Source organism: Octopus bimaculoides, chromosome 26 (assembly GCF_046866305.1).
Source record: "Octopus bimaculoides isolate indiv1 chromosome 26, ASM4686630v1, whole genome shotgun sequence".
NCBI lineage: Eukaryota > Metazoa > Mollusca > Cephalopoda > Octopoda > Octopodidae > Octopus > Octopus bimaculoides.
Window position 1 is genome coordinate 1,868,959 of NC_142953.1, and position 26,750 is coordinate 1,895,708.

General features: G+C 35.7%; 1 protein-coding gene across 7 annotated transcripts in view; it reads right to left on the reverse strand.

Annotated features, from left to right (window-relative positions):
* Positions 1-375: 375 nt before the first annotated feature.
* The window catches only part of LOC106875840 (serine/threonine-protein kinase TAO1), an 83,909-nt gene continuing 57,534 nt past the window's right edge, over positions 376-26,750 (reverse strand). For 3 of the 7 annotated variants that reach the window (XM_089342692.1, XM_089342695.1, XM_089342693.1), the window contains 9 exons: positions 26,399-26,548; positions 13,246-13,407; positions 9,773-9,907; positions 8,380-8,508; positions 7,132-7,329; positions 4,598-4,837; positions 2,173-2,385; positions 1,674-1,856; positions 376-721 (listed from right to left, as the gene is read on the reverse strand). In XM_089342692.1, coding sequence (XP_089198818.1) covers positions 476-721; positions 1,674-1,856; positions 2,173-2,385; positions 4,598-4,837; positions 7,132-7,329; positions 8,380-8,508; positions 9,773-9,907; positions 13,246-13,407; positions 26,399-26,548 — 1,656 coding nt within the window. In that variant the 3' untranslated portion in view covers positions 376-475. Of the gene's footprint in view, positions 722-1,673; positions 1,857-2,172; positions 2,386-4,597; positions 4,838-7,131; positions 7,330-8,379; positions 8,509-9,772; positions 9,908-13,245; positions 13,408-16,861; positions 16,892-24,727; positions 24,791-26,398; positions 26,549-26,750 lie in introns of all 7 variants that reach the window. The other 4 variants (XM_089342688.1, XM_089342689.1, XM_089342690.1 and 1 more) reach the window with 2 other exon arrangements.

Consider the following 26,750-nt stretch of genomic DNA (forward strand, 5'->3'; position numbering starts at 1 on the left):
TATATATATATATATATATATATATATATATATATATATAAAATTTTCAAATAAAATGCTGTATTCCAAGTTTTAAAGACTACAAGACAGAAGAAAGGGGGGAAAAGAAAAATTAGCAAAGAGATATGATGGAAGTTCATTTTCGTAGCATCTACTGCAGCTAGGAGCTTCTTATTGTTTCCAGCTCATTACAACTTGAACAGATGACATGCGCGCATGCACACACACACACACACACACACACATGTAGCATCTGTTCAAGTGAAGGGATTTAAAAAAAAAAATTGAAAAAAAAAAAAATTGAAAAAAAAAATAAACAAAAAAAAACAGAAAGCCGTCTTCAGCCGACATACCAGGAGTTGACACTTTTGCTTCTTTTTCCTACTACTGTCCTTCTTAATCAATCACCCATGCCGTTTTGTTAGTGGTGGTCATGTGCTCTGTTGGTCCGTGACCAAAGGTTAGTGCCAACCAGTTATAGCTGAGTGTGTGAAGTGAATGAACTCGTGCTACTACTTGCCGTCAGGCTGATCACACTGCCACGAATGCTCACGTCGTCAGCATGCATAGTGTCCTGCGATGCTTGTTTGATGTCCAAGCCATCCAAACCCAAATTAACGGTTTCTAAGTCAAAATCTTCAATTTCTTTCTTCTGCATCTCCTGCAGGTGTTGAAGACGTTCGGTTTGCTCGGTAGAGAACTTATTCAACACAGCATCCATCTAAAAAAGAAGGAAAAAAAAAAAAAAATTTTTTAAATAAACAATCAATCAATAATTAGCAAACGATATTAGGGCAGTCAGCTGGCATGATCGTTAGCATGCTGGGCAAAATTTGAAACCAATAATTAGCTATTGATATTTATCGTTATTAATTTAGTGCAGGTGTGGCTGCATGGTTAAGAAGTTTGCTTTCCAATCACATGGTTTCAGGTTCAGTTCCACTGCATGGCACCTTGGTCCTACTATAGCCCTGGCCCAATGGAAACGGGTGTCTATGTATGCTTTGAGAGTTACGTATCCTTTTTCAACACCACCTCCAACTCGTTAACTCTCCACAAATACATTGCTTAAATAAATAGCCACTAAGCTTAGCAGAGTAGCACAACTGAGCAAACCAATTTACATATTAATCGGTTACTCTATTCATTGCAAAAAGAAAATGGGAATGTGTATGCTACATGATGAGAAATGTCCTGTGAAATGTCCTGTGTATCACATGTGGTAAGAAAGGACAAGCAAAGGGTCAAGGAGATGAACAGATATTGAGTGACTCAAACTCCATAGTGTGTGTCAAGGTGTGTAACAAGGTGAGTGACTCAAATTCTATAGTATAGGTTAACCGTTTGCCTGTCCAAAGCATTTTCATATGTTTGTCCTAAACATCCAGGTTTGCTTTCACATGTTCTGGGTAAACATAAAGCTTTGCCTTTCCTGTAACTCTGGGGGTTGAAAGAAAACCGGGAATGTGTATCATACATAATGTATGGACATCGAGGAATTTTATTCCATGCATCACATTAAACAGAGGACAGGCAAAGGTTGAACTGGACAATTAATGATCAAAGTTTGAGTCGTAAGAGGAGGGGAAGAAGTAGAGCACATCACTTTATGACAGAACCACACACACACACACACACACAAATCTGGCCATTCCATTGGTACTGATTCTGACCTTTTGTCCCAAAAGAGCTCTTCGAAGCGAGACACGTTCCTCCAGCTGTTTCCGTTCTTGTGAATGTTGAGCTTCTATTTGCATCTTGATTTTACTTTGATATGCTATCAGCAGTTCCAGCTCTTGAGACAGACGTTGCTTCAGCTCAGACGCTTCTGATAATTGCGTTTCATCAAGTCGGATCTATAGGCAGGACAAGAAATTGATAAATGACAATGCATTATGATAAACATCACACATATACAGATATATACAACATTTATATAATTTATATTATATATATTACATATATATATATACACACACACACATATACCATAATTATTGATATACACACAAACATACCATCATCAATATATACATTTTCTGCATTAGAGAAGGAGAATGAGGAAGAAGGTGGGGTTAGATCACAACTTCTCATTCTTACAATAATTTCCCACAACCATCAATGTACCCACGCCACCCTCGCTTCCCAAGAACAATGCTAATATCTCCTTACATTCTGTTGCTGGAGCATCTCTGCTATACTTTGTTCATACTGTTCACCGAGAATGGCCAATTTACGACGCTGCTCTTCTTTCAGTTTCTTCACCACACCCTTCTGTTCATTCTTGGGGACATTCTGAAGAATATGTTCTTTCAAAGCTTTATACTGTCTTTCCTGCGTCTTCACAGCTTCGCGGAACTGTTTCCTGATTTGGAGTTCTTTTTGCTGGAATTACCAAATTGTTCAGTCATAAATAAAACACTAGCGACAAATTTAGTTTTAACAAACAACAATGCAAACAAACAGACAGACATTAATATAAACAAACATTCAATTCAGATGAATGCTGGTAAGAAACTTTCAAAGGAGCTGAACAGCAGAAGATCTTCAAACAAAACCTCACTCAGGCAAAAGATTTGGGCCTTAACTTCTTAAATTTTATTGGGGTCGGGCCACATCGCAAACTACATTCAATTCAGATGATTGGTGGTAAGAAACTCTCAAAGGAGCTGAACAGCAGAAGATCTTCAAAGAAACCCCACTCAGGCAAAAGTTTCTTGCACTTAAAGAGGGCTGAGCCACATCCAAATCATGACTCCTGGGTACCCTTCTGCTGACACCTTTTTTTAACCACTTGGATATTGGAGACGTGCATTTAAACTGCTTGGAAATTTAATTTAGTCATTTTCCTTCCCTCCTGATCCACAGTCTATGCCCTGACACCACCATCTTCCACCTACTTCCACCTAGGGTAGTCATGTATCTCCTCTGGAGCAAGATATCTTTGTTTATCCCTCTCAACACCTAGCATAAGGTCACTTGCTTCTCACAAATGCAACCCTGTTCAGTCTAGGGGCTTTTTCTTTTTCTTTATTTTGTCTGGTATGTTACTCGGTCACCTCACTAGTGCTGGTGCCACATATGAAGCACCCAGCATTCACTGCATTAAGAAGAGCATCCAGTGTTAGAAACCATGCCAAAACAGACAACTGGAAACTGACACAGCTCTGCAGTTTGTTGAAACTTGTCAAACAACAATATCAGCATGAAAAAAACAAAACCAATGCTAAATAATAACAACGATGATGATGAGGAGTCTTGAGTTCAAATACTGTCTGAGGTCAACTTTAACATTTCTCTCTTCTTGTCTTCCGTAACAGAAAAAACAGGAAGATACAAATTTTTAATCAATCACAGGTCTACCTCTACCTAACATAAATTGACCTTCATTATATTAAGGTGGTGAGCTGGCAGAGCTGTTAGCACCCCAGACAAAATGCTTAGAGGCATTTTGTCCTTCTCTACATTCCGAGTTCAAATTCTGTTGAGGTCGACTTTGCCTTTCATGCTTTCGGGGTCAATAAAATAAGTGCCAGTCAGGTACAGGGGTCAATGTAATCAACTAACCCCATCTCCCAAAATTTCAGGATTTGTACCTATAGTAGATAGGATGGCTATTATTATCATTATTAGCAGTAGTAGTAATAACAGCAGCAGCAGTACAGAGGTAAGCTGGCGTAGTTCTTAGCACGAAGGACAAAATGCCTAGCAATATTTCATCTCTCTTTACATTCTGAGTTCAAATTCCACCTAAGTTAACTTTTTCTTTCATCCTTTAAGGGTCAATGAAGTACCAGTTAAACACTGGGGTCAATGTAATTGACTAGCCACTTTCCCTGAAAATTTCAGGCCCTGTGCCTATAGTAAAAAGCATTTTTATTATTATTATTATTATTATTATTATTACAAGGTGGAGAAGAAATTGCATGAAACTATTTTGAAATCTTCGCAATTGGTTTTTCTCTAACAATCACAAATATAAATGCTACTGAAAAATGACTTAACGAGGTCTTAAAATGTTGCTATGGTTGGGTAATTAATGAAGCGGATATGGATTAAAAGCTTTACGAGAAGCAAAGCAGTATCCTTTGATAAGATACATCATGACCAGCTACATACAAAAATGGCAAGGAGGATACAACCAAGCACTTCATATCACACACAAAAAAAGAAAAAAAGGAAATAAGGAAAAGAAAAATTCAACTGCCAGTTATAACCAAGATCCTGGCTGAGCATTATAATGCTGTGGAGGCACAGCTCATTTCAGGTGAGAGCTGGATCCATAGAGGTACATAAACAGCTTTATGGGTAAATATAAAATGCATACATAGCCATGCTATTAAATATAATGCAAGGTAAGCAAAGATCAGGGAGACAGAATCAGGCAAAAACTTCTACCCAAAAATATGTTCATTTTCAATACAGTTGAAAGTTTGGCTGTTGTCAGGGGCAAGAATATATCACCACCAACTCTAAAAGGAGGTGACAGAAGATGAAGATAATGAGTGGATCAGACAATATATCATAGCAATTAATTATGCCAAGCAATTTTATTTCAAATGAAACCCACACACGGCAATCTGAAGGATCGACTTACCCGTAAGCTTCGAGGTTGTTGCTTCACTTCCGAAGCATGTTTTTTCCGAAGATCTTGCTCTGCGTTGGTGCTGTATTCTGTTTGATTCGTTAACTCGGTCTGATGCTGTTTCTTCATCTGGTCTTCACGAAGCTTCTGCAAGCTGCTTAAATGACGGTACTCAATCTCCTGTGTGGACTCGTGGTGACGCAATAGCATATTGTGTTCAAGATCTAAATGTGCTTTTTGCTTGCTTAATTCCTGCCGATAGATTTACAAACATAGATTACTGCTGTGCTTGACAGTTTGCCACAAATAATGCATGTTCTAGAGTTTAAAAACTGTTTCTTGAATAAAGAATGTAAAATGATGAGACACCTTTTTCTAATTTTTGATTACAAAATGTATTTGCTCTATTGAGTTGAAAAATAATACTAAACGGATTTCTTCCTTCAAGGTAGCATCTGATTCATTACACCAAGATGGTAACTGGATAGTTGTCCCTTAAGGGCTAATCATGGTGTAAGGGAACCATGAAAGTGGAAGCTGAACTGGGATTTGGTGGCAGTAGAAGGGACATTTTGTTTTACTACAGGGAGGTAGAGTTTTGCTGGTCTCTACATCTGAAGGAGTACATATGTTGTGTAGTTTACCTTAAAGGCATTGGCTGTCATGCCTGTCTAGTGTCTCATGATCCCATTGAACAATGTTAGGGTAGCTCTGTAGACCACAACCTCTGAAAGACAGACAGGATCCTCCCAATGAACAGTCAGTGTTCTTGATTCTGGACTATCTTTTCCTCTTCCAGGTCTTGTTGGTTTTGAATGGTCATCGATGCCTCTAGTTAAGGGTCTTGGCTCTACGCAAACCCACTTTTCATCTCTGGGAAGAAGTGGTTCATATAAATCTGGCCTCTATCCTTTGACTTGCCCAGGATGGGAGGCCCTACATGGAGCTCATGCTCTGCTAGCACAACACTTAGGGTCACTGAGGCACACAATCCATGATGCTACTACACCACAACAAGGACATGACCCTGTGACGGACCAGCATAATAACAAGTTGTTTTACTAAATTTGCCATTATTTTCAAGATCATCTGAAAGTAATGCAGTATATTTCAACAGAAATATGGTAAAAATAGGATTCATGAAAATTTTATTAACTTGTATCAAAAGTTCCAAAACTATCAACACAGACGTTAATGAAAAAATTTTTAAATAAAATTTATGAATATTATCATTGTAATTTCATAAAAATTGTAGAAAGCAAAGTTTGCCTGCAGCCAGTAAATGAATACAAGAAATAATAATAATAAATCTTAAGTTATAAGGACTGGTGGAATTTAGTAGGAATCATTACTGTTACAGGGTAATATTGTTAATAATGTCTGGATGGTGCCAAGATTTGGAGACATTCAGCAAGGTGCCAACATAACAACAAGCTAATTATATATAAGCTTAAGGTATAAGGGAGGGTGGCAGGTAAGGATAACAATGCAAGAATTTGGTTAAAGGGATTAATTAGCAACTAGTAATTTGGTTTATGTAAGAGACAGTTAAAGAAAAATCTTCCAGCCTTCCATTAATTCATGGAAATCCGGATTCCAATGACAAATTTTTCTGTTAATACTTTTTTTAGCGTATCGCTTGGTTCTGTTCAATACAAAATTTACTCCAACCACTTGATGATAAAAGAACTACCTCACAAGACATATAACCCTTTAGCACTCAAACTGGCCAGATCTGGCCTCTCTCACCTACCCTACAATGTCCACTCTTAATGGGGAGAATATTTGGCTTGCAACTGTAAGGTTGTGAGTTTGATTCCTGGTGGCAGGATACTTTACCTCTTGTTGATCCAGTCCACTCAACTGACAAAAATGAGTTTGTTCCTGTAATTCAAAAGGGACCAGCCATGTCACATTCTGTGTCACACTGAATCTCCCAGAGAACAATGTTAAGGGTAGACATGTTTGTGGAGTACTCAGCCACTTGCACGTTACTTTCATGAGCAGGCTGTTCCGTTGATTGGATCAACTGGAACACTGGTCGTCGTAACCGACAGAGTGCCAGGTACATTGTCGAAATCTCAAAGCTACAAGACAATGCATAATTAATTTAAAACAATCATCATCATTTAACGCCTTTTGTCCATGCTGGCATGGGTTGGACTGTTTGACCGAGCTAGCATGTTGCACCAGACTCCAGTCTGATTTGGCATGGTTTTCTACAGCTGGATGCCCTTCCTAATGCCAACCACTCCGAGAGTGTAATGGGTGCTTTTACATGCCATTTCTGTGACACCAAGGTGTATTTATGTGCCAATTTACGTGACACTGGTATTGGACATGGCTGCGATTTTGCTCAGCTTGATGGGTCTTCTTCTCAAGCATGACATAATGCCAAAGGTCTGTCATTGCCACCGTGGGACCCAACACTCGAAAGGAACTCAGCCACCTTGTCTCTGTGAATAAATAAGCCTTACATTCGACAGAGTAACCTGAATGCTAAAGGGATAAAGAAATGAATATTCCAAGAACACAAGAACACAAACCTCTTTCAGGAGGTCGGTTTGTAGCTGATGAGTAAGCAACAATTTCCGTCTTCGAAACATTCGCACTTCACCATCTCTGGAATTCTTGTGCTTCCTGTCCAACTTATCTTCTTCTTCCTTCTGTTTCTGCTGCAAAGACTCTTTTTGGGAACGAATACTTTCTTCACGAACTTTCTTCGGAGTACTGTTATCAATATCCTGAAATGTGATAAGGAATCTACTTTAAGATAAACATCCAGTTTTGGAGGATTTTCTTTCATTTTATGTATTTTTCTAATAAATTCTAGAAACAAATTCTAGAAAAATTCTAGAAAAACAAATGTAATAAATTCCTTTAAGAGTTATGAAGAATGGAGAGAATGGAACAACAATAAAAATGGAAGAGAATTTAAATAACAAACTATCAACAGGCTGTGTGTGTGCGTGCATGTGCACCTGCAAGTGAATGAGAGTGTGTGCATGTGAATGAGTGTACGCATGTGCATGTGTGCAAGTGAGTGAATGTGAGCGTGTGCATATGAACGTGTCGGTGCAAGTAAGTGAATGTGTGTGCATGTGAATGAGTGTTTGCCAATGTGTGTGTGTGTGTATGTGCAAGTCAGTGAATGAGAGCCAGTGTGTGTGTGTGTGTGTTTCAGTGCATACATATGTTTGAGTGTGTGCACGTGTGTTTGTGCATGCATCTATGTGTGCTTGCACATTTGTGTGTGTGTGTGTATGTGTGTGTGGCAGAGGTGAGGGGATAAGAATAATGCTTTCAAATTTTAGCACATGGCCAGCAAGTTTGGAGGAGTGGGGCAGTTGATTACATCAACCCCAGTAGAGCTCAACCCTGAAAGGGTGAAAGGCAAAGTCAACCTCGGTAGAATTTGAAGCATTTGCCCAGTTTGCTAAGGATTCTGCCAGCTTGACACCTAAGAAGAAGAAGAAGAAGAAGAAAAAGAAAAAGAAAAAGAAAAAGAAAAAGAAAAAGAAAAAGAAGAAAAAGAAAAAGAAAAAGAAAAAGAAGAAGAAGAAGAAGAAGAAGAAGAAGAAGAAGAAGATGATGATGATGATGATGATGATGATGATGATGATGATGATGATGATGATGATGATGATGATGATGATGATGATGATGATGATGATGATGATGATGATGATGATGATGGTGATGGTGATGATGATGGTGATGATGATGATGATGATGATGATGATGATGATGATGATGATGATGATGATGATGATGATGATGATGATGATGATGACCTTTTTCATTTGTTCTTTGTTCTGCTTATATTCTCTTCTCTGCTGGGCGGTGAAATTCTTCATCTCCTCCTCTTGTAACTGCTGGATCTGCTTAAATAATTTCTTCTCTTGGTTCGTATTGTTTCGTTGCTACAAAATAACAGTTGAAACTCAGAAATTAGCAACAGAGGATGAGGAAAAAAAAGAAGAAAAAAAACAAAAAGAAAAAAGAAAATTTACCAAACAATGCAGAACCCTCTTGCAATTAAGATAAACTTCCAATTAGAAACCTTGCTAGTAACTGCAGTAATCGATTTGCACCTTAGGTGCAAAGGACACAAATTTGAGGGGAGGGGTTAGGTCAATTAAATTGGCTCGAGTACATGACTGGAACTTTATCAATCCCAGAAGGAGTGAAGTTGACCTCGGCAGGATTTGAACTCAGGAAGTAAACAGCAGGAGAAAATACAGCTTGGCATTTTGTCCAACTCTCTAATGATTCTGCCAATCCATCACGCTTTTCATGGACTGGATAAAATGATTGGGCTCAGGAAGAGGGTCCAGTATTGGTAATAAGGGACTAGAACAAGATGAAATCCTCCAACTCGGATCTTGTCAAACCATCCAACATACCAGCATATAGGGCAAGCATGAAATGATGACTATGATGATCATGACCTTGATGTGTGTGTGTGTGTGTGTGTGTGTGTGTGTGATTTCTGTCTCTCCCTCAAACATGCTCACTCACTCACCTCATTCTCACCTATCCACCCACACAATTTCACAATAAACACATTAAAAAATAAGAATAATAATAATAATTTTAAAAAAATAATAATAATAATAATAATAATAATACTAACGTCAGAGGAAACTTATTCATTAATTCAACTTTAAAAAGCCATAATTTTAAACTAGGGCATTTGTTTTCCCCCAATATATATATTTTTCTCATCAGCCACCCTGGGATACGCAGAGACAGAGAATGCACACAACATGCTAACGATGTACAAACTGTAATATTTAAATGATTTAATTAACTCCGGCCACTCAACAGTCTTGTGATTGCTTATCTGTGATTGCAGGCAGTTACATATCTTTGTCCCACAGCTTGCAGCCGATGGAAGAAAGCCTTTGCTGTTCTGTACAGTTTATTTCTCATGTCATGTACAGGGCTTATTGAAGCCAAAATAATATTTTTTCTTCCCAATTTCACCGCATTACAGAAATCCCTCGCCATGTCATGGTTCACCTATCATGGTTTATTATTTAAGCCTAGTCGATTCCTCCATGGTTTTTGTGTTGGTAATAAAATAAATATATACAAATTATTAAAATAATTTTTTGAAAATATACAGTACAGTACTGTTTCTACTTCGAAATTAGAATTAAATAGAAAATACTGTTAACTTACCCGTTTCTCTAACTCCTGAGCATGTTTTATACCAAGCCTCTCTAATTCTTTACTAAAATTAACTTTAAGAAGGTCGTATTCTTTATCCAGCTTCAACTTGTGCTCTTCCATTTCGGCCGTAAATTTACTTTCCATCTGGAGGGGGGGGGGAAGAAAAAAAATCAAGTTAAATTATATAATTTGACAAATTATTGCAGTGCTGCAGCATGGCCGCAGTCCAAAGACTGAAACAAATAAACGATGAAGATAAAATTCAATTTGGTAAGTGTAAAATGTTATTCATCTGACCGTGACTTTATTTCGTTGACCCTGAAAGGATGAAAGGCAAAACTGACCTCAGCGAAATTTGAAAGCAGAACGTAAAGACAGAATGAAATGCCACTAAACATTCTGACCTTCTGACCGGCACAGCAACAATCCTGCTAGTTCACTGCCATAACAATCATAATAATAATAATAATAATAATAATGATAATAAAGAAGAGTGCCATAATTAAATTTGCTGAACGATATTTCAGTATTTTCAACGGGTTCAAAATTTGAGGAGTCATAGCAGTCCTAATATTATCTATAATAATAATAATAATAGTAACAATAATAGTAACAATAATAATGGGTTCAAATTTTGGCACAAAACCAGCAATTTTGGGGGAAGGGGTAAGTCGATCACATCGTCCCCAGTCTTCAACTGGTATTTATTTTATCAACCCCAGAAGAATGAGGAACAAAGTGAAGCTCAGCAGAACTTGAACTCGGAATATAAAAACAGATGAAATGCCGCAAAGCATTTCGTCCAATATGCTAACAATTCTAACAGCTTGTCTGTCACCTTAACAATAATAATAATAATTATCATTATTATTTCTACTGTAGGCACAAGGCCTTGAAAATTTGGGGGGGGGGGGGGGAATGGGGTTAGTCAATTATATCGACTCCAGTGCGTAACTGGCATTTATTTCGACCCTGAAAGGAAGAAAAGCAAAGTCAACCTCGGCAGAATTTGAACTCAGAACATAGTCACAGACAAAATACCGCTAAGCATTTTCCCTGGCATGCTAACGATTCTGCCAGCTTGTTGCATTAATAATAATGATGATGATGATGGTGATAGTGAGGATTTCGAACTCAGGTGTAGAGCCAGCAAATTTTGAGGGGACGGAGTGAGTCCATCAACTGCCCCCCCCCCCCCCCCAATACTAGGCTGGTACTTCATTTTATCGACCCCTGAAGTGGGGGGAGAGTGAAAAGGCAAAGCTGACCTTGGTGGGATTTGAATGCAGAATGTAACAAGCCAGAAGAAATGCTGCTGGAACACCAGTGTCCAATACTCTGGCAATTCTGTCAATTCCCCCCCTCCCCACCCACTACTACTACTACTTATAATAGTAATAATAATATAGATCTTTTTCACTTGGGCACAAAGCCATAAATTTATTGGGGGAGGCTAATCAATAAATCAACCTTAAATTATACTTAATACTTGTTTTATCAGCAATACACACACACACACACACACATATAGATGTTCATATATACATACACATATACGTCTACATAGATACACATAAATCACAGATTTCGAAAGAGCTGGATATATATGTGAAAGAAAATCTGCAAATTAAAGACAGTCAGTCAAATATGCCTTCAATTTTCACAAGATTTGGCTGCTATTTCTAACAGGTCAAACAACTATGTGAAACAAAATCTGCAAATTAAAGACAGTCAGTCAAATATGCCTTCAATTTTCACAAGATTTGGCTGCTATTTCTAACAGGTCAAACAACTATGTGAAACAAAATCTGCAAACAAATGTGTCTTTAATTTGCACGAGATTTGGCTGCTATTTCTGACAGTATGTAAAACAAAAGCTGCCTTCATTCTGATGCTACTGTTTCACTCTACAGGTCAATAAGATTTACCAATAATGTATTTTGGCAAAGCAGAACTTGTCGTCACCGACAATAAATCAAATATTTATTTTCTGTTTTACTGACACCTTCAAATAGAGCATACAATCAAAACTTAATAAATAAAATAAAATAATAAAAGTTATTTCTTAATGTTCTGTTTTTTTTTTCTTTTTCATTGTTGTTGTTGGTGTATTGATTGTTTCAGTAACAAAAATACAATATTTGGCTTCCAACAAATTTTTAGGATTTTCTTTGTGCCTCCCCAACCAAGACCCTCATCCACACCAACTGTCTGTCTGTCTGTCTTTCACAACATTTTTCTTTTTTGGCACTTTTTAAAAAAAATAAAATAAAAATAAAAATTATATATTGAAAAGCAATAACAAAACAGAATCGTTTCTAGGTTTTGGGGTTTTTTTCCTTTTTTTTTTTGGTTTTGTGTTGTTTTCTTTTGTTTTCTTTCTTCTTGATTACAAAACGATGATATTAAATCGGTTGAGAAGTAATTTCATTACTGGCCATCGTAATGTTTGGCAAGAAACATTTAGACAGAGAGAGAGAGAGAGAGAGAGAGAGAGCGGGGGTGGGTGGGGTGGAAACCAAAGGCTAATCAAATTATTTGAATACAAAAGAAAAAGGCAAAATCAATAACTGCCGAGAACAATTGAGAATGCTAGAAACTGAGAAGGTCTGGTGCCAACAATTGGATATTGAGTGAATGAAAGAGTGCAAAGTCTGAAGACAGAGAGGGAGAGAGAGAATGAGAGAGGAGTTTCCTCTAAAACTAAAATGACGAAAAAGTATTTTGTCTCAACGGAATTTGAAAGATTAAGATTCATTTTAATAAAGATTTTAAAAGAAATTAATTGGTGGTATTTAATGACATAGTCAGTAATGAATTTAATAATATTCAGTTAGAAAGATGAGCTGAAATATACTAAACCAGAAAAGTACCAAGAAAACAAAAAAGATTGAGATAAATAATATTTTGTAAACTAATTAATATTGATAACAATCAGAGAGTTTTTTTTTTTAACCCTTAGTGGTTAATGAACATTATTATTATCATTATTAAGAAAACAGTGAAAAACTCTGTCATTTCATATTTTCATTTATAAAAATTTAAAATTACAGCCTGATTAATAAAGAAAAATTTTACTGAAGTCATCAAGCACAAACCAGCTAATTACCAAATTAGTTTTATAGCACAACAAACATTTTTTGTCAATTCTATTTGTATCAATCTACACAAAATTCTTTAATAAGAAGACTCAGGGCGTTTAACCCTTTTGATACCAACCCACCTAACACCAAAAGTGATCCAAATTAAAACCTTCCATCAAAATTTTATGTTGAATTTATATTCCAAACGCCAGGTTAATAATGATGACAATTATTTTGCTAAATTCTTCATTATTTTCAAAATTAATTGAAATTAAGACCATGTATTTCAATAAAAGCTTGGTAATGAAAGGGGTAAAACGGTGCAAAGATCAAGAAAAACAAAAAAAAAAATTAAATTAAATTAAATTAAATTAATGAGAAATGGTAAAGAAAACTCACGGTCTTTAGTTGTTTCTGATGTTGTTTCCGCATGCGTTTATAGCCTGCAAACTGCTCTCGCAACTCATTGGTGTGTTCGTGCTCTTTCATCTGTTTGGTGACAATGGAAGTTGTACGGATGGTAGCAAAGTTGCCCGCTCCTGGTTCCAGGCTTCGAGAGGGCTGGAACAGTAAAAGAAATTGAAAATGGTCAAAGCTACCTTGCCGGGAAAAGAAAAATAAAGACAGCATTTCGAAACGACGAGCCGAGGGATTGGTCACTAAAAATAAACAGCCAATAGGAAACAGAATCGTTGAAATTAGTTGTTCGTTTTTCCAACCAGCAAACATCGAAATTTACTGCAATCCTCTTCCACTTCAATACACCCACTTCAACTAATAGTTATTAAATTAAACAGTCTCGAATAACAGAATCTTTTTAGCCAGTAAAATGCCTGAATAATTTCCTTTCAAATGGAGAAATAAAACTAGATCTGTACAGCCCTGATGTTCAGAACAAAGACGAGCAAAACAAAAATAACAATTTTTGCCTTAACTTCATTTACTAAGGTCAAATATTAATTCTTTGGTTGTATAATGTTATTAGCCAGGATGCTTCTATGTTCTTTGATCAAATATCTACAATTGGCTAGAATCAGGATGGCTCAGCTCTCAATAAGCCGACAGGCAAACTGCTACATTTATGTAATTTAATCTAACCTCTAAAACTAAACCAAATTATAAACCAAACTGAAAAGCAAGCAGTGCTCCAGCATGGTTTTTAACTACAGTTTAAAATGACCTAATTGCTCCAGTATGACCTTAGACTGTTTGGTTTAACCCTTTAGCATTTACATTATTCTCTCAAAAGTAATGCTTATTTATTCATTTTGTTTTGAATTAATCAGGAATTATCTCGTAGCTTTGAGATTTTGACAACTGTTCATTTTTAGAATGATATTGTAGGGTCAGTGGGATAGGCCAGATCTGGCCAGTTTGAACATAAAACAGAAAACTTGGCCAGATATGGCCAGTTTAAATGCTAAAGGGTAAAGTATAGTTTAAAACAAACTGGTTGCTCCAGTATGACCATGAACCGTTTGGTTTAAATATACTGGTTACTCCAGTATACTTATATGGTTAAGAGTAAAAAAAAAGGCATAATTAGTTTGTAAGTTGATCCCCTCCCACCCCACACAGAAATACATTTAGGGTCAGCACTGGAATATAGAGATGCTTCTGTTTTTCCAGTGTTGGTTTGTTTACATCCCTTGTCACTTAGCAGTTTGGCAAAATTTTTTTAAAAAATAGAATAAATATCAGACTTAAAAAAAAAATAAAAAGGTACTGGGGTAGATTCATTTGACTGAAAGATTCTTCAAGGCAGTGCCTCAGCATGGCTGCAGTCTAATGATTGAAACCAGTAAAAGAGAAAAGCTAAAAGGAACATCAGAACTGGAAGATTTCCAAGAAACACAGACAAACCAGTAGCAGAACTGATGTAGGAACATATTCCATCAACACAAAATATGGCCAAAAAATAACTGTAAAATTTCCATATTTCAAGACGACTTTTGTATTTTCATAAAATATAGATATGGATTAAGGTAATATTTCGACTGAAAAATTTTCCATCAATGCAGAACAGTCTGATCTACTTTGTTTGCCAACAGCTTGCATGAAAATTAAAATCAATAATGGTCTTTTTTTTGCTTGTTTGTTTGTTTGCTTTCTTGGTCTTATCTCACAAAATTAATAAATGATGGAAGCAGAACAAAATGCAACAGAATCAAACTTGAATGAACATTACAGGTAAACAGGGAGTCCTTACAAATAAAGAGCTAAGTAAAAGACTAAAATGTTAACCACAAAACCCATCTCCCTGTAAATGCAGCCCAAATAAACAAGGATACTGACCATCCACTAAAATGGAATCAATTTCTCCACATGTATTACTGAGCCTATGTGAGAGAAGGAGAGAATTCGAGGTGGTATTTTACCAACAAGCGGCCCTTTTTCTCAGATTTAGATGAGGCCCACAATGGAGTGTTGCTCTCACGTCTGTGAAGATGTTGCTGCTTCAATCTTAGACTACATCCAGAAAAGAGTCACCTGCTGGTCCGCAAATGTGTTGGGTCTTCTCTCTGTCTCCTGCTACTATAATGGCTAGCTCAGTGCTGTAGCAGAAGACTCTTGCCCTAGGTGCCATATAGTGGGACTGAACCAAAACAAAAACCACGCGGTTACAAAGCAACATTCTTAACCACACAACTGAGACTGCTCCCATGACACCTCAGTTAGCATAAAATATGTTGTACCACCCAGGTGGAGTTCATGGATGTATGCTGCAATCACATGGATTCAAGTTCAATCTGATTGTGCAGCGCCTTGAATATGTCTCTTCTGCTATGACCTCAGGCCAGTGAATATTTCATGAGTGGAAGAGTGGACTAAGTGCTCATCCGACCTAAGAAAGCAGAGGGGGAAAGAAACAACAAACAAACCACAAATGTAAAATGAATGAAATTAAGTGGTTTACAAATATTTCAAATATAAGAACAGGCTGATAAATGTTCATTTATCTATCCTTCAGTTTAAAGTTGAAAAACAAAACAGATGAACGAAATAATGGAAATATGTATGCAAAAATCCTACAAAAAAAAGAAGAAAATTTCAATAAACATCAACAAAACACAAAATATATTACTGCATGCATGCATGCATGCGTATACACACACACACACACACACACAAATATATATATATATATATATATATATATATATATATATATATATATATATATATATATTGTAGTTGTATTTATCAAGTGATATGATCTGAGATCATATGTTGAAACAAAAACAACTACAGCACAGAAGTAATTTATGAAATTTAATTAAAATGAAATGAACTTATAACCATTTCGTAAAGTCATGCATGGATGAATAGCTAGAGAGAATTATGTTTTTATTGGTTCTTTAAATAGGAGTCTACTGATGTAAGCAAAAGGACTAACAAAAGACATACATGCATGCACACACATAGCTACACATATATGCATGCGCACACACACACAGATGTATGCACACAAGCACATGTACAATCAATCACACACAAACAAGTACTTGCATGTGTGCATGCCACATTTTCACAAGCACACATACTTGTACACACATCTGTACAACCACACACACATACACACATTGTTATGCCAATCAATAAACACTATGAAGCCATTCCACCAACACTAAAATTCTTCAAAACTGGTAGAAATTATCGGCAGAAACAATGAAGGAAGGCAGGGTGGGTGGGTGGGAGGGATGGAAGTGAATAACAGAGAGAGGTTAGTGACAACAACATGCATATTTACAGAAATAAATGCAAAAGATTGTACAACAAGTGGTTAACATCCACAGGAGACTGGAGGGAAAGAGGAGGAGTGACAGACAGACAGAAAAATAGGCAGATAGACAAAAAAAAAAAAACAAAGACAGCAAGGCTGAAATACCTGTAAATAATAATAATAATAATAATAATAATAACAACAACAACAACAGCTATAGCAAACTGTACATGCTACATTACAGGAGGGGGAGAGCGAAGAGGAGAGAGAGAGAGATCATGAGAAAGTTACCTGGAGATGAGTCTGAAGAGCCCTTGGTGGCTAAGAAAGGACAAAGTATAAATAGGAATACATTTTAATACAGAAAAACAAGGAATATAATTTGAAATATGGAGGGGGGGGGGGGTAAAAATACAATGAATCAATAATGATAAAATCATATACCAGTTGCTTTAACATATATATATATTATAAAAATAGATATATATATATATTATAAATTGTTTAGTTTTGAAATACAATGTCAATTAAATAAAATGGGGAGTGAAGAAAGTATCTGTATTAACCCTTCAGCATTCATTTTGAAGATGTGGTTGTATACTTTTAACAATGACCTTGTAGGATAGGTGTGAGAGCCCATAAATCTACATCTGTCTGTCTGTCTATCTATCTATCTATCTATCTACCTACCTACCTACCCACCAGAGTAAGCACATCAATGTGAAACAAGGTGGAAAAAAAAAAATAGTACTCGAATACCAGAGGTAGAGTAATATGCTTTACCAATAAAGCTGCAAAATCATCACAAAAACTGTTACTCAGAGTTTCACATTCCCATTCTCAAACAAAACTCTCTGACAAACGGGAACATGAAACCCTGAGTAACAGTTTTTGTGATGTCTTTGCAGCTTTATTAATAAAGCATACACACACACACACACACACACACACACACACACACACACACAGAATAACTGATTTTTAGAGAATATGTTCAGAGACCAGCAGAGTAAAAGTAGGTCAAATTTTATACAGGTCACGTTGACCATTGAAAACAGCCAAGGATTTGACAAGCAGAAAGTGGATGTGAACCTCAGAGATGTTAAAAGCAAAACTGATTTATTATTCAAACTGACTCAAGAAACTTAACAGCATTAAGGTGTGAGGGGGGGAATAAGATGGATTACAATGACTTAAAATCAGTATACTTAGAAACAAATAATTTTTACTGACCAACCAAAAAGCAATATCAAACTCTAAATGACCACAAGTATAATTTGAAGTAAAAAAAAAAAAAAAAAAACCCCAAAAAACAAAGAGTGAAATCTATAAATATTAAGATATTTGCAAATCATTATTATTATTATCATTATTAATAATTTCATCATAACAGGTCCTTTTTTTTTATTTCCTATTTTAATAATTTAATGAATTCAAATTGGTTAATTCTAATTATTCAAATTGCTTGTAAAATATGAAACAAAAATTACTAAGACTGATAACCCCAAAGAGGAGTTAAGCTGTTTTTTACTTTAATCATTTTAATTACTAATATGAAATAAAAACTACAAAAACTTCTAGCTCCCAAGATAGGAGGAGTCTGATTTTGGTAGTATTTGCATGACCTGTCGAGACTTATCAAGAAATATTGCAACAAAAACTTGCTTCTTTTACCTCTTCTGAATGCAGCAGTACATACATTTGATGCCTAGGTCTACCCCGGGTACAGAATGGGAGACAGAACATGTTTCAGTGGTGCGATGGAGTGTACTCGTAAAATCACAGAGACAAGAACCAAAAAATTACTTGTTATCCCAAGTTTGTTTTAAGGACATGAACACACACACACACACACACACAGAAAAAACTTAGTGACAGTGAATGGAAGAGGAGAATGAAGATAGAGAAGAGGGAAGACGAGATTAACCTCTATTTAAAACCCTAATTAATCCTATCTTCAGGCCATATAAGGATAATACGTATAAATATATGTTTTCTTCAGTGTAATTATTTCTGAGATTTGTTTCAACATTTCTCAGGCCCCAATATGAGTCAGTGGTTGCATTTAGTCCAAGGATTTTTATAATTCCATAAAGAATTTATAACGAGTTTTATAATATCATACTCAGATTAATAACAATAGTGACAATAATAAATTGTTATTATCTGATCTTAAGTACCGAATTGAAATGCAACTGACATCAACTTTGCCTTTCACCGTTTGAGGATCAATAAAATACCAGCTGATGTAATTGACTTCCCAACCATCAAATTTCATGGGCTTGTGCCAAAATAAAGATCCTATAATAATAATAACTATCATTTGTGTGTGTGTGTATGTGCCTGAACATGCATATGTCTATAAATTTTCCTTATTCATTTATTTACTGAATGGCGTTAACAAGCAAATCATTTGGTAAAATATGCATTTTCCACGCGAATCTCTAATTGTTTCTCTAATTTGTTTCAGAGCAATTCACGGAAATGCCATTATCACTGATATACAAATTTATGACCCTTGATTTGAAACCAATCTGATAAGAGCCAATACAAGCAACTGACGCTCCATTGCAGTTAGGCAACCAAGATGCACTTGAAACATCCAATGCCATGTTCCAAATAACGGCAATGACGAAACATATGGACTAAGTATTTATACTGAGGCTTATCTTAATTTCCAACAATATCTATCTATGTATCATCATCATCATCATCATCATCGTCATTTAACATCCGTTTTCCATACTGACATGGGTTGGACGGTTTGACTGAAAATTGGTAAGCTGGGGAGCTGCACCGGGTTCCAATCGGATTTGGCAAGGTTTCTACAGCTGGATGTCTTTCTTAACACCAACCACTCAAAGAGTGTAGTGGGTGCTTTCTATGTGTCACTGGCACGAGGGCCAGTTATGTGACACTGGTATTGGCCACAACTATGTTCTCACTTGGCTTCACAGGTCTTCTCAAGCATGGTATATTGCCAAAGGTTTTGGTCACCTGTCACTGCCTCCATGAGGCCCAACGTTTAAGGGGTGCTATTTATGTGCCACCAGTACAGGTGCCAGTTACACGACATTGATAACGGCCATGACTACATTTTCACTTGGTTTGAAGGGTCTTCTCAAGCACGGCATATTGCCCGCTATTTGAACGGTGCCTTTTACGTGCCAGTTCCGCAAAACTGGCACCTGTACCAATGGCATGCATGGGCAAAATATCTTAACTGTGAGTGTGTGTGTGTGTGTGTATGAAATTATTCAAAATAAAAATTTTATTCCCTCTACCATATTGTTATATGTGATTTTATCTATTACTAAGCAACAACAACAATAATAATAATAATAATAATAATGAAAACATGTTTTAAAAAATAAAATTGTCCAATAATTCTGCACCAAGATTTTTTTAAAAAACCATGCAAGTCCAAATTCAAAGTGGGGAAGGAGAGAGAGAGAGAGAGAGAGAGGGAGGGAGAGAAAGGGTTTCAGATATATTGTGCGTGCTGTATGATTTCAAAAAAGGGCAAAGGAAAAAAGAAAAAGGAAAAACAATAACAAAAAACTAAAATCCAAATGATCAAATAATGTGACTAACAAAGACTGAGCAAAAAGGTACACAGCATATCAATCATCATCATCATAGCAATAATGCAGGCTGGTGGCAGGACATTTCAAGAGTGATTCAACAAGCTAACAGGGAAGAAAAAAAAATGGTGGGGTAGGACAGGTTTAGTTTTTCTTTTTGGTTCTTTTCTCACTTTTTCAGTAGAATTAGCAACAGAAAATAAAGGTAGATTCTGGCCCCTTCTATTTTTTATCTGTTCATTTATTCATTTAGGGTGTAAATTAATACTAAACTCAAATTTAGATTATATTATGAAATAATATTTAACATAGACTGAGAGAAACGCCTGATGTAAAACAGTGAGTTGGGAGTTTAAAATCGAAGCTATAAAATATTAACTAACCATTACAAAGTATATAAATATATATATATAATGCCATGATAGAGCACTCGCCACTAAACTGGTAATGGAAGCTATCAACTAATTGTAGTTTTTTCCCTGCAAGCCCTGTATTTTAAAATTATATTCCATTTCTGTACTTTTCTCTCTGATTAATGTTGCTAGGTGATACAAAATATTTCTTTCCAGTTGTTTATGTTTTGTTCTTTACACAGACTGCAGCAGAAAAAACTCTTCGTTCATCAAAAATGGTGAATCTGGGAATTTTTTTTTTTTTTTTTTTTTTTTTGGCTGCACCCTGTATAACTTCAATGGTTGGTGGGTGGAAGAAGTGGTGGGGGGAGCAACACAGCACGAATATGACAGAAGTCAAGATTAAATGTTTCCCATTTCCTCTTGGTGTATTTTATTCCACTTCGACAAACAAACCGGTCTCCATTGTCATCAAGCAGTGAAAATGGTGCAGTGGGTTATTTTAACCAAGTAAGTTACTCGTAAAGATCAGGACCAAGTTAAGAAGAAAGAGATGTCAAAGAAGGAAACACTGCATGGTAAGAAACAACTGAGGACTGAAGAAATGCAAAAAATGAATATATATAATTATTTCATGTTCTCCCAAAGTTTCTAAATTCTTATGATGTCAATAGAAAGATGTATTTGAACCAAGCAACAAGTTCGTTTGGAAACAGTAACTCAGCATTTTCCTCCACACATTATGATACAATGTAAACAAAACAAGAAAACAAAAAAAAAACAACTTATTAATGACATTTTGAAGGATTAAAAAAAAAAACGTGACAAAATATAGAAATATGAACTGATAGGAACAAGAAAAAAAGTGAAGAATAACAATAAAAAATGTTTGTAAATGCTGTGAAATAATAGCAAAAGAGAACAAGTGCTGCTGGCAGATGTTGTTGCAAGCTCCTTATTTGTATAATAATAATAATTATTGGTGAAGAATTGATATAATGTGTGTAGAGAACATAAATATGAATTAACAACAGCTTGAGTTTGCAGAAAGATGAGATTGGAAAGATTAAGCAAGATAATGTAAATGAAGCAAATATGGGCTTTTAGAAGAAGAAGAAGAAGAAGAAGAAGAAGAAGAAGAAGAAGAAGAAGAAGAAAAGGAAGAAGAAGAAAAGGGCAATTGTAATTTAGATCAATGGATTTAAAAAAAAAAAAAAAAACTATGCTTCCCGACCACATGGTTCCAGGTTCAGTCCCACTGCGTGGCACCATGAGAAAGTGTCTTCTACTATAGCCTTGGGCTGACCAAAGCCTTTTGAGTGGATTTGGTAGGCGGAAACTGAAAGAAGCCCATCGTATACATATATATATATATTTATTCTAGACCAAAACTGTCCAACAAACAGGAACGTGAAACTCTGAGTAGCAGCTTTTTGTGATATTTTTGTGATGCTTTTTGCAGCTTTAATAATTAGCCATATTACTCTACCTCGGGTAGAGTAATATGGCTTAATCAGGTGTGTGTGTATATATATATATATATATATATATATTTGTGTGTCAGTGAGAGCCTAAAACAAGTCCTTTAACGAGGAGGTAGTCAACTGAACCATTAAGACCAATCCATAGGACCGTCACTCAAGACAAGAACATCTACTGAATTGGCTAACTTGAACAAAGTAGTCTTGGCTATTCTGTCCTAGTTCTGGTGCTTGCTGTCCTAAAATTCATCACTTCAACCTCTGACCTTTGACTTTGAGAGAGAAATATATACCAGTGACATTGTTCTGTTTAACAGGGAAATTATTTTCCTGCCATGATTGAACATCAAGTCGTTAGTGTTCTTTGAGGTCTCTTGACTGACTTCTTTTAAGACCAGTGGCTCTCAGTTGAGGCCCTGGTAAGATTTTGCTAAAATTTATGCACAATAAATTGGTTACATTTCCATAATATACAAAATATTTTAACAGTTTTTCATACAATTCTCATTAATTGTAAAAATACAATAGGATTTTTTTTTTTTGACATACATTGAATGGCTACAGAGGTAGAAGCAGACTAAAATAGGAAACAAAGGGCTCCATAGGCAAAAAATGGTTGAGAACTACGGTTTCAAGACAATCAAGGAATTCAGGGTTAAAAGTGTACTTTAACAAGGTGCAAAGAAACAATGAAAGAATCATTATTTCAGCTTATGCAGGAGGTCCATATGTTTATAAATATGAGGTTGAAAATTTGTAACATTCATGCCTTTCTCAGGAATATTAGACATATCAGGATTGTTTTCTTCTTTTATTAACTAAAAATGGAAGCTACTTCACCAGAGTATATGACAAAGGATATAACAAGATATGTAAAGGAGAAATATATTGTTTAGAACGACTACCTTTATCAGCCGACAAACACTAAATCTAAAGACACACATCTAGGACAGTCGTAAAAATATATCAAGCTTGACAACCTGAGAAGGCTTTAACGAAGGCTTCACTGTATTATATATCTCTTATTAAAACATGAATGCAAGACAGAATTATAAAACTTAATCCCCAAATCACATCAACTACAGACAGACCAGTTACATTAATCAATACGCAAGACAAACATTATTTTTCTCTTTATTCTAACTCAAGTAATGATTCTCATCCAGGGTCCACATGCACCTTCAGGGTCTTATGTGTAACAAAATGGTTATGCTTCTGCAATGTACAAAATATCATAACTTTTCATATAATTTCTAATAATATTCTTTTCTACTCTAGGCACAAGGCCCGAAATTTTCGGAGTAGGTGCCAGTCGATAAGATCGACCCCAGTATGCAACTGGTACTTAATTTATCAACGCCAAAAGGATGAAAGGCAAAGTCGACCTCATAATTCCTAATAATATTGAATTATGAAAAAATACTACAGGATTTATTAAACATTGATATTGAATAAAATAGGAATTCAAGCAGACCGTAGGCAAAAAAATGGTTGAGAATCACTGCTCTAAACCGAGATTAAAAATTCATCCAAGACATCTAAACAGAATTACACTCGGGTAAAGGGCAAGAGCCCTCAAAACCTTACCATTCCACACTCCCTACATCAAATGAACTCAGCCAACACTTCTACAGATGCTCCTATGAATTAACTGTTGTTAAAACAGGCCATCAACAGTTTTTTTTTTTCAATTCTGTAGTTCATACAAGTCTGTAAAACTAGTTTGAAGTAACTGGTCTATATTGTGAGCAATATAGCTTATTTTGTGGAGATGGTGCTCTAAGTTCACATTAAAAAACAGAAACCGTATCAATGGACACAAAGAATATTAACAGGGTTTGTGCAGCTGTGTATGTGCTCTTGTGTTTTGTTGCTGTTTGATGTGAGAACACCAGCAAATCTTATTTTGGAAGGTGAAATTATTAGGAATCGACAACAACATGTAGGATGGTGACAGGAAGGTGAACAACAATGGAAAGGAAACTATTTTAAAGATTCAAGAAAAAAAAAAAAATTAACAAGATTATAAAATAATAATATTAGTTAATTAATTCTCTAAGTATCAACTCAACTTCATTAAAAAAAAAAAAAAACACAATTAGGGAATAAAATAAGGGGAAAACATAATGGATAACAAATTTTGTTTTGTATTTAAAAAAAAAAAAAAACTCTTGATAATGTAACGATTCAGGGATCAAACGAGCTGTGAAAGGGAACAAGAGAAGGAAAAGAAATGCCTAAAATATGCAGAGGATGCATTAAGAAGCCGGAACTACAGAAAAAAAAGCTTTAATCAAACAACAGACGTCTACAACTATTATAGCTGTACATGCTCCGAACAGGAAATGAACAACATCTGTAGTGCCAGCATAGCCTGTGTGTCAGGTCTCAGCTCAGAAGGAGAGACAGAGAGAGAGAGAGAGACAGAGAGAGAGAGACAGAGAGAGAGAGACAGAGAGAGAGAGAGACAGAGAGAGAGAGACAGAGAGAGAGAGACAGAGAGAGAGAGACAGAGAGAGAGAGACAGAGAGAGAGAGACAGAGAGAGAGAGAGACAGAGAGAGAGAGACAGAGAGAGAGAGACAGAGAGAGAGAGACAGAGAGAGAGAAAGAGTTTGTTTGTTTTTTTGGAAGACAACAACAACAAGAACAACAACAACAACTGGGCTTTTGACAACATCCAATAGAATCACTGACAGTGGTCTGTGCAGTACCAGGAGGATGTACTAGAGCAGCTTACTTGGTCTTTTAGGTTAGATGAACATATAGAATGGCGTGCCAGGAAGTAATTTGTCCACTTATCCTGGAAAACAAGGGTTAATCAAAGTTAGGCTTACAGTCAAGAGATTGAACAGACACCAGGCTAGGGATATTAGACAGACAGGGACTGGTGTGTACAAAGGAATCCGGGCAATTTAATAATTACCTGGGGGGGGGGGGGGGGATATTTTTTGAAAAAAAAATTTTTTTTTTAATTTTAATTTTTTATTAAGGCACAAGGCCTGCAATTTGAGTGGTGGATGGTATGGGTTAGTCGATTACATCGACCCCAGTATTTTACTGGTGCTTTCATTTATCAACCCCTTGGAGGGACGAAAGGGCGAAGTTGACCTGGGTGGCATATGGAACTCTGAATGCAAAAAAAAGAGGTGGAAGAAATACCACAATGGCATTTTTGTCCAACACTTTAACAATTCCGCCAGTCCACCAAAACGTTTTCATAAGGCCAGCGAAGAAGCAGATGATTTTCATTTTTTCTCTTCATTTTTTATTTGTTTTTTTTTTTAATCTTTATCATATTCGTAAAAATTATTTGTTTTAAACATTATTCATTTTTTTTTTCCAATTTATTCATTCTTCTAATACATTAGATAAAAGGTTTGACAAAGAAAAATATTTAGGAAAACTAAATCCCTAAAAACATGACATCATCATATTACTGTTGTTACAATTTCAATCATATTTTACTGTGTCTGTATTGAGAGTAAACTTGTTTCTCAGCAATTCTAGATAAAATAATCTTGACAGGAGAAGACATAATTCTCATTTTAGGTAAATAAAGAAAAATAACAAAAATACTATAAAACTGTAAAAATAAAATTATTTAGAAAATAAACTTTCATCCCTTTTGCCTGTCCAAATCATTTCCCTAAGTTTCCCCTAAACATCCATGCTTGTTTTCAGGTTTTTAGTTAGCTCTTCTTTCATAGGTTCTGTGCAATATAAAACTTAGGTTTTGTAAATTAAAATGCTTGCATATTTTTGAAGTTAGCATGTATGTGTATGTAAATATATGTTTTTCATACACACATACATACATATGAATTTTTCATACATACATAAATAAATATATATATGTAGCTTATGTAGTAGATATATAGAATGAAAATTTAGCTATTTCTCTGTAGGTTGAAAAAGATGGTGAACAGCCTTAATTGATTTTCGAGCCTTATTGGCTTCTCATCAGAAGTGTTTACATCAATTTGACCAATCCCAGAGAAACAAGCAGTTAATATGTTTATATCCTCAACAATTCAAGCAGCTACATTTTTTAATACATTCATACAGGCAAGTGTTTCATACCTACATTATATGTAAGTATATATGACTGAGGATGATAGAAGGAAAAAAAAGGAAAAAAAAAAAAATTAAAATTCAGACGCTAAAAGAAAATAAACCAATTAAAAAGAAATAAAATAAAAAAGATTAAAAAATATGATGAAAGACAAAGTATGTAATGGGTATGTGTGGGGGTATATATATGGAAACATCTTCAATATCATAAAAGGTATTTTCTCACATGAAGCCTTCAAAAAAAAAATTCATGGATGTCGATGGAGAGAGAGAGAGAGAGATAGAGTGGTGGGGTAGGAGGAGAGAGAGAGGGAGGAAGATGCCGTGGTATACTTACACTGTGATCTCTTGAGAAACTGAAATGGTTATCATCAACACTAGGTCCTGGAAGACTGTTCATACTGCTACTGCGGCTACTTGTACTGATACCACTCTGGTGACTGGCTATACTATTGGACTTACTACTGTCAATCAAAGTATCATCATCCTACAATGAAACAAAACAAAAAATGACTTCTTCTTTTTTAACCCTTTAGCATTCAGACAACTCTATCAAACATAATCCTTGTTTATTCCCATCGTCTTGAATTAAAAAGCACCACTGCTGGTGCCACAGAAAAAGCACCACTGCTGGTGCCACGTAAAAAGCACCACTGCTGGTGTCACAGAAAAAGCACCACTGCTGGTGC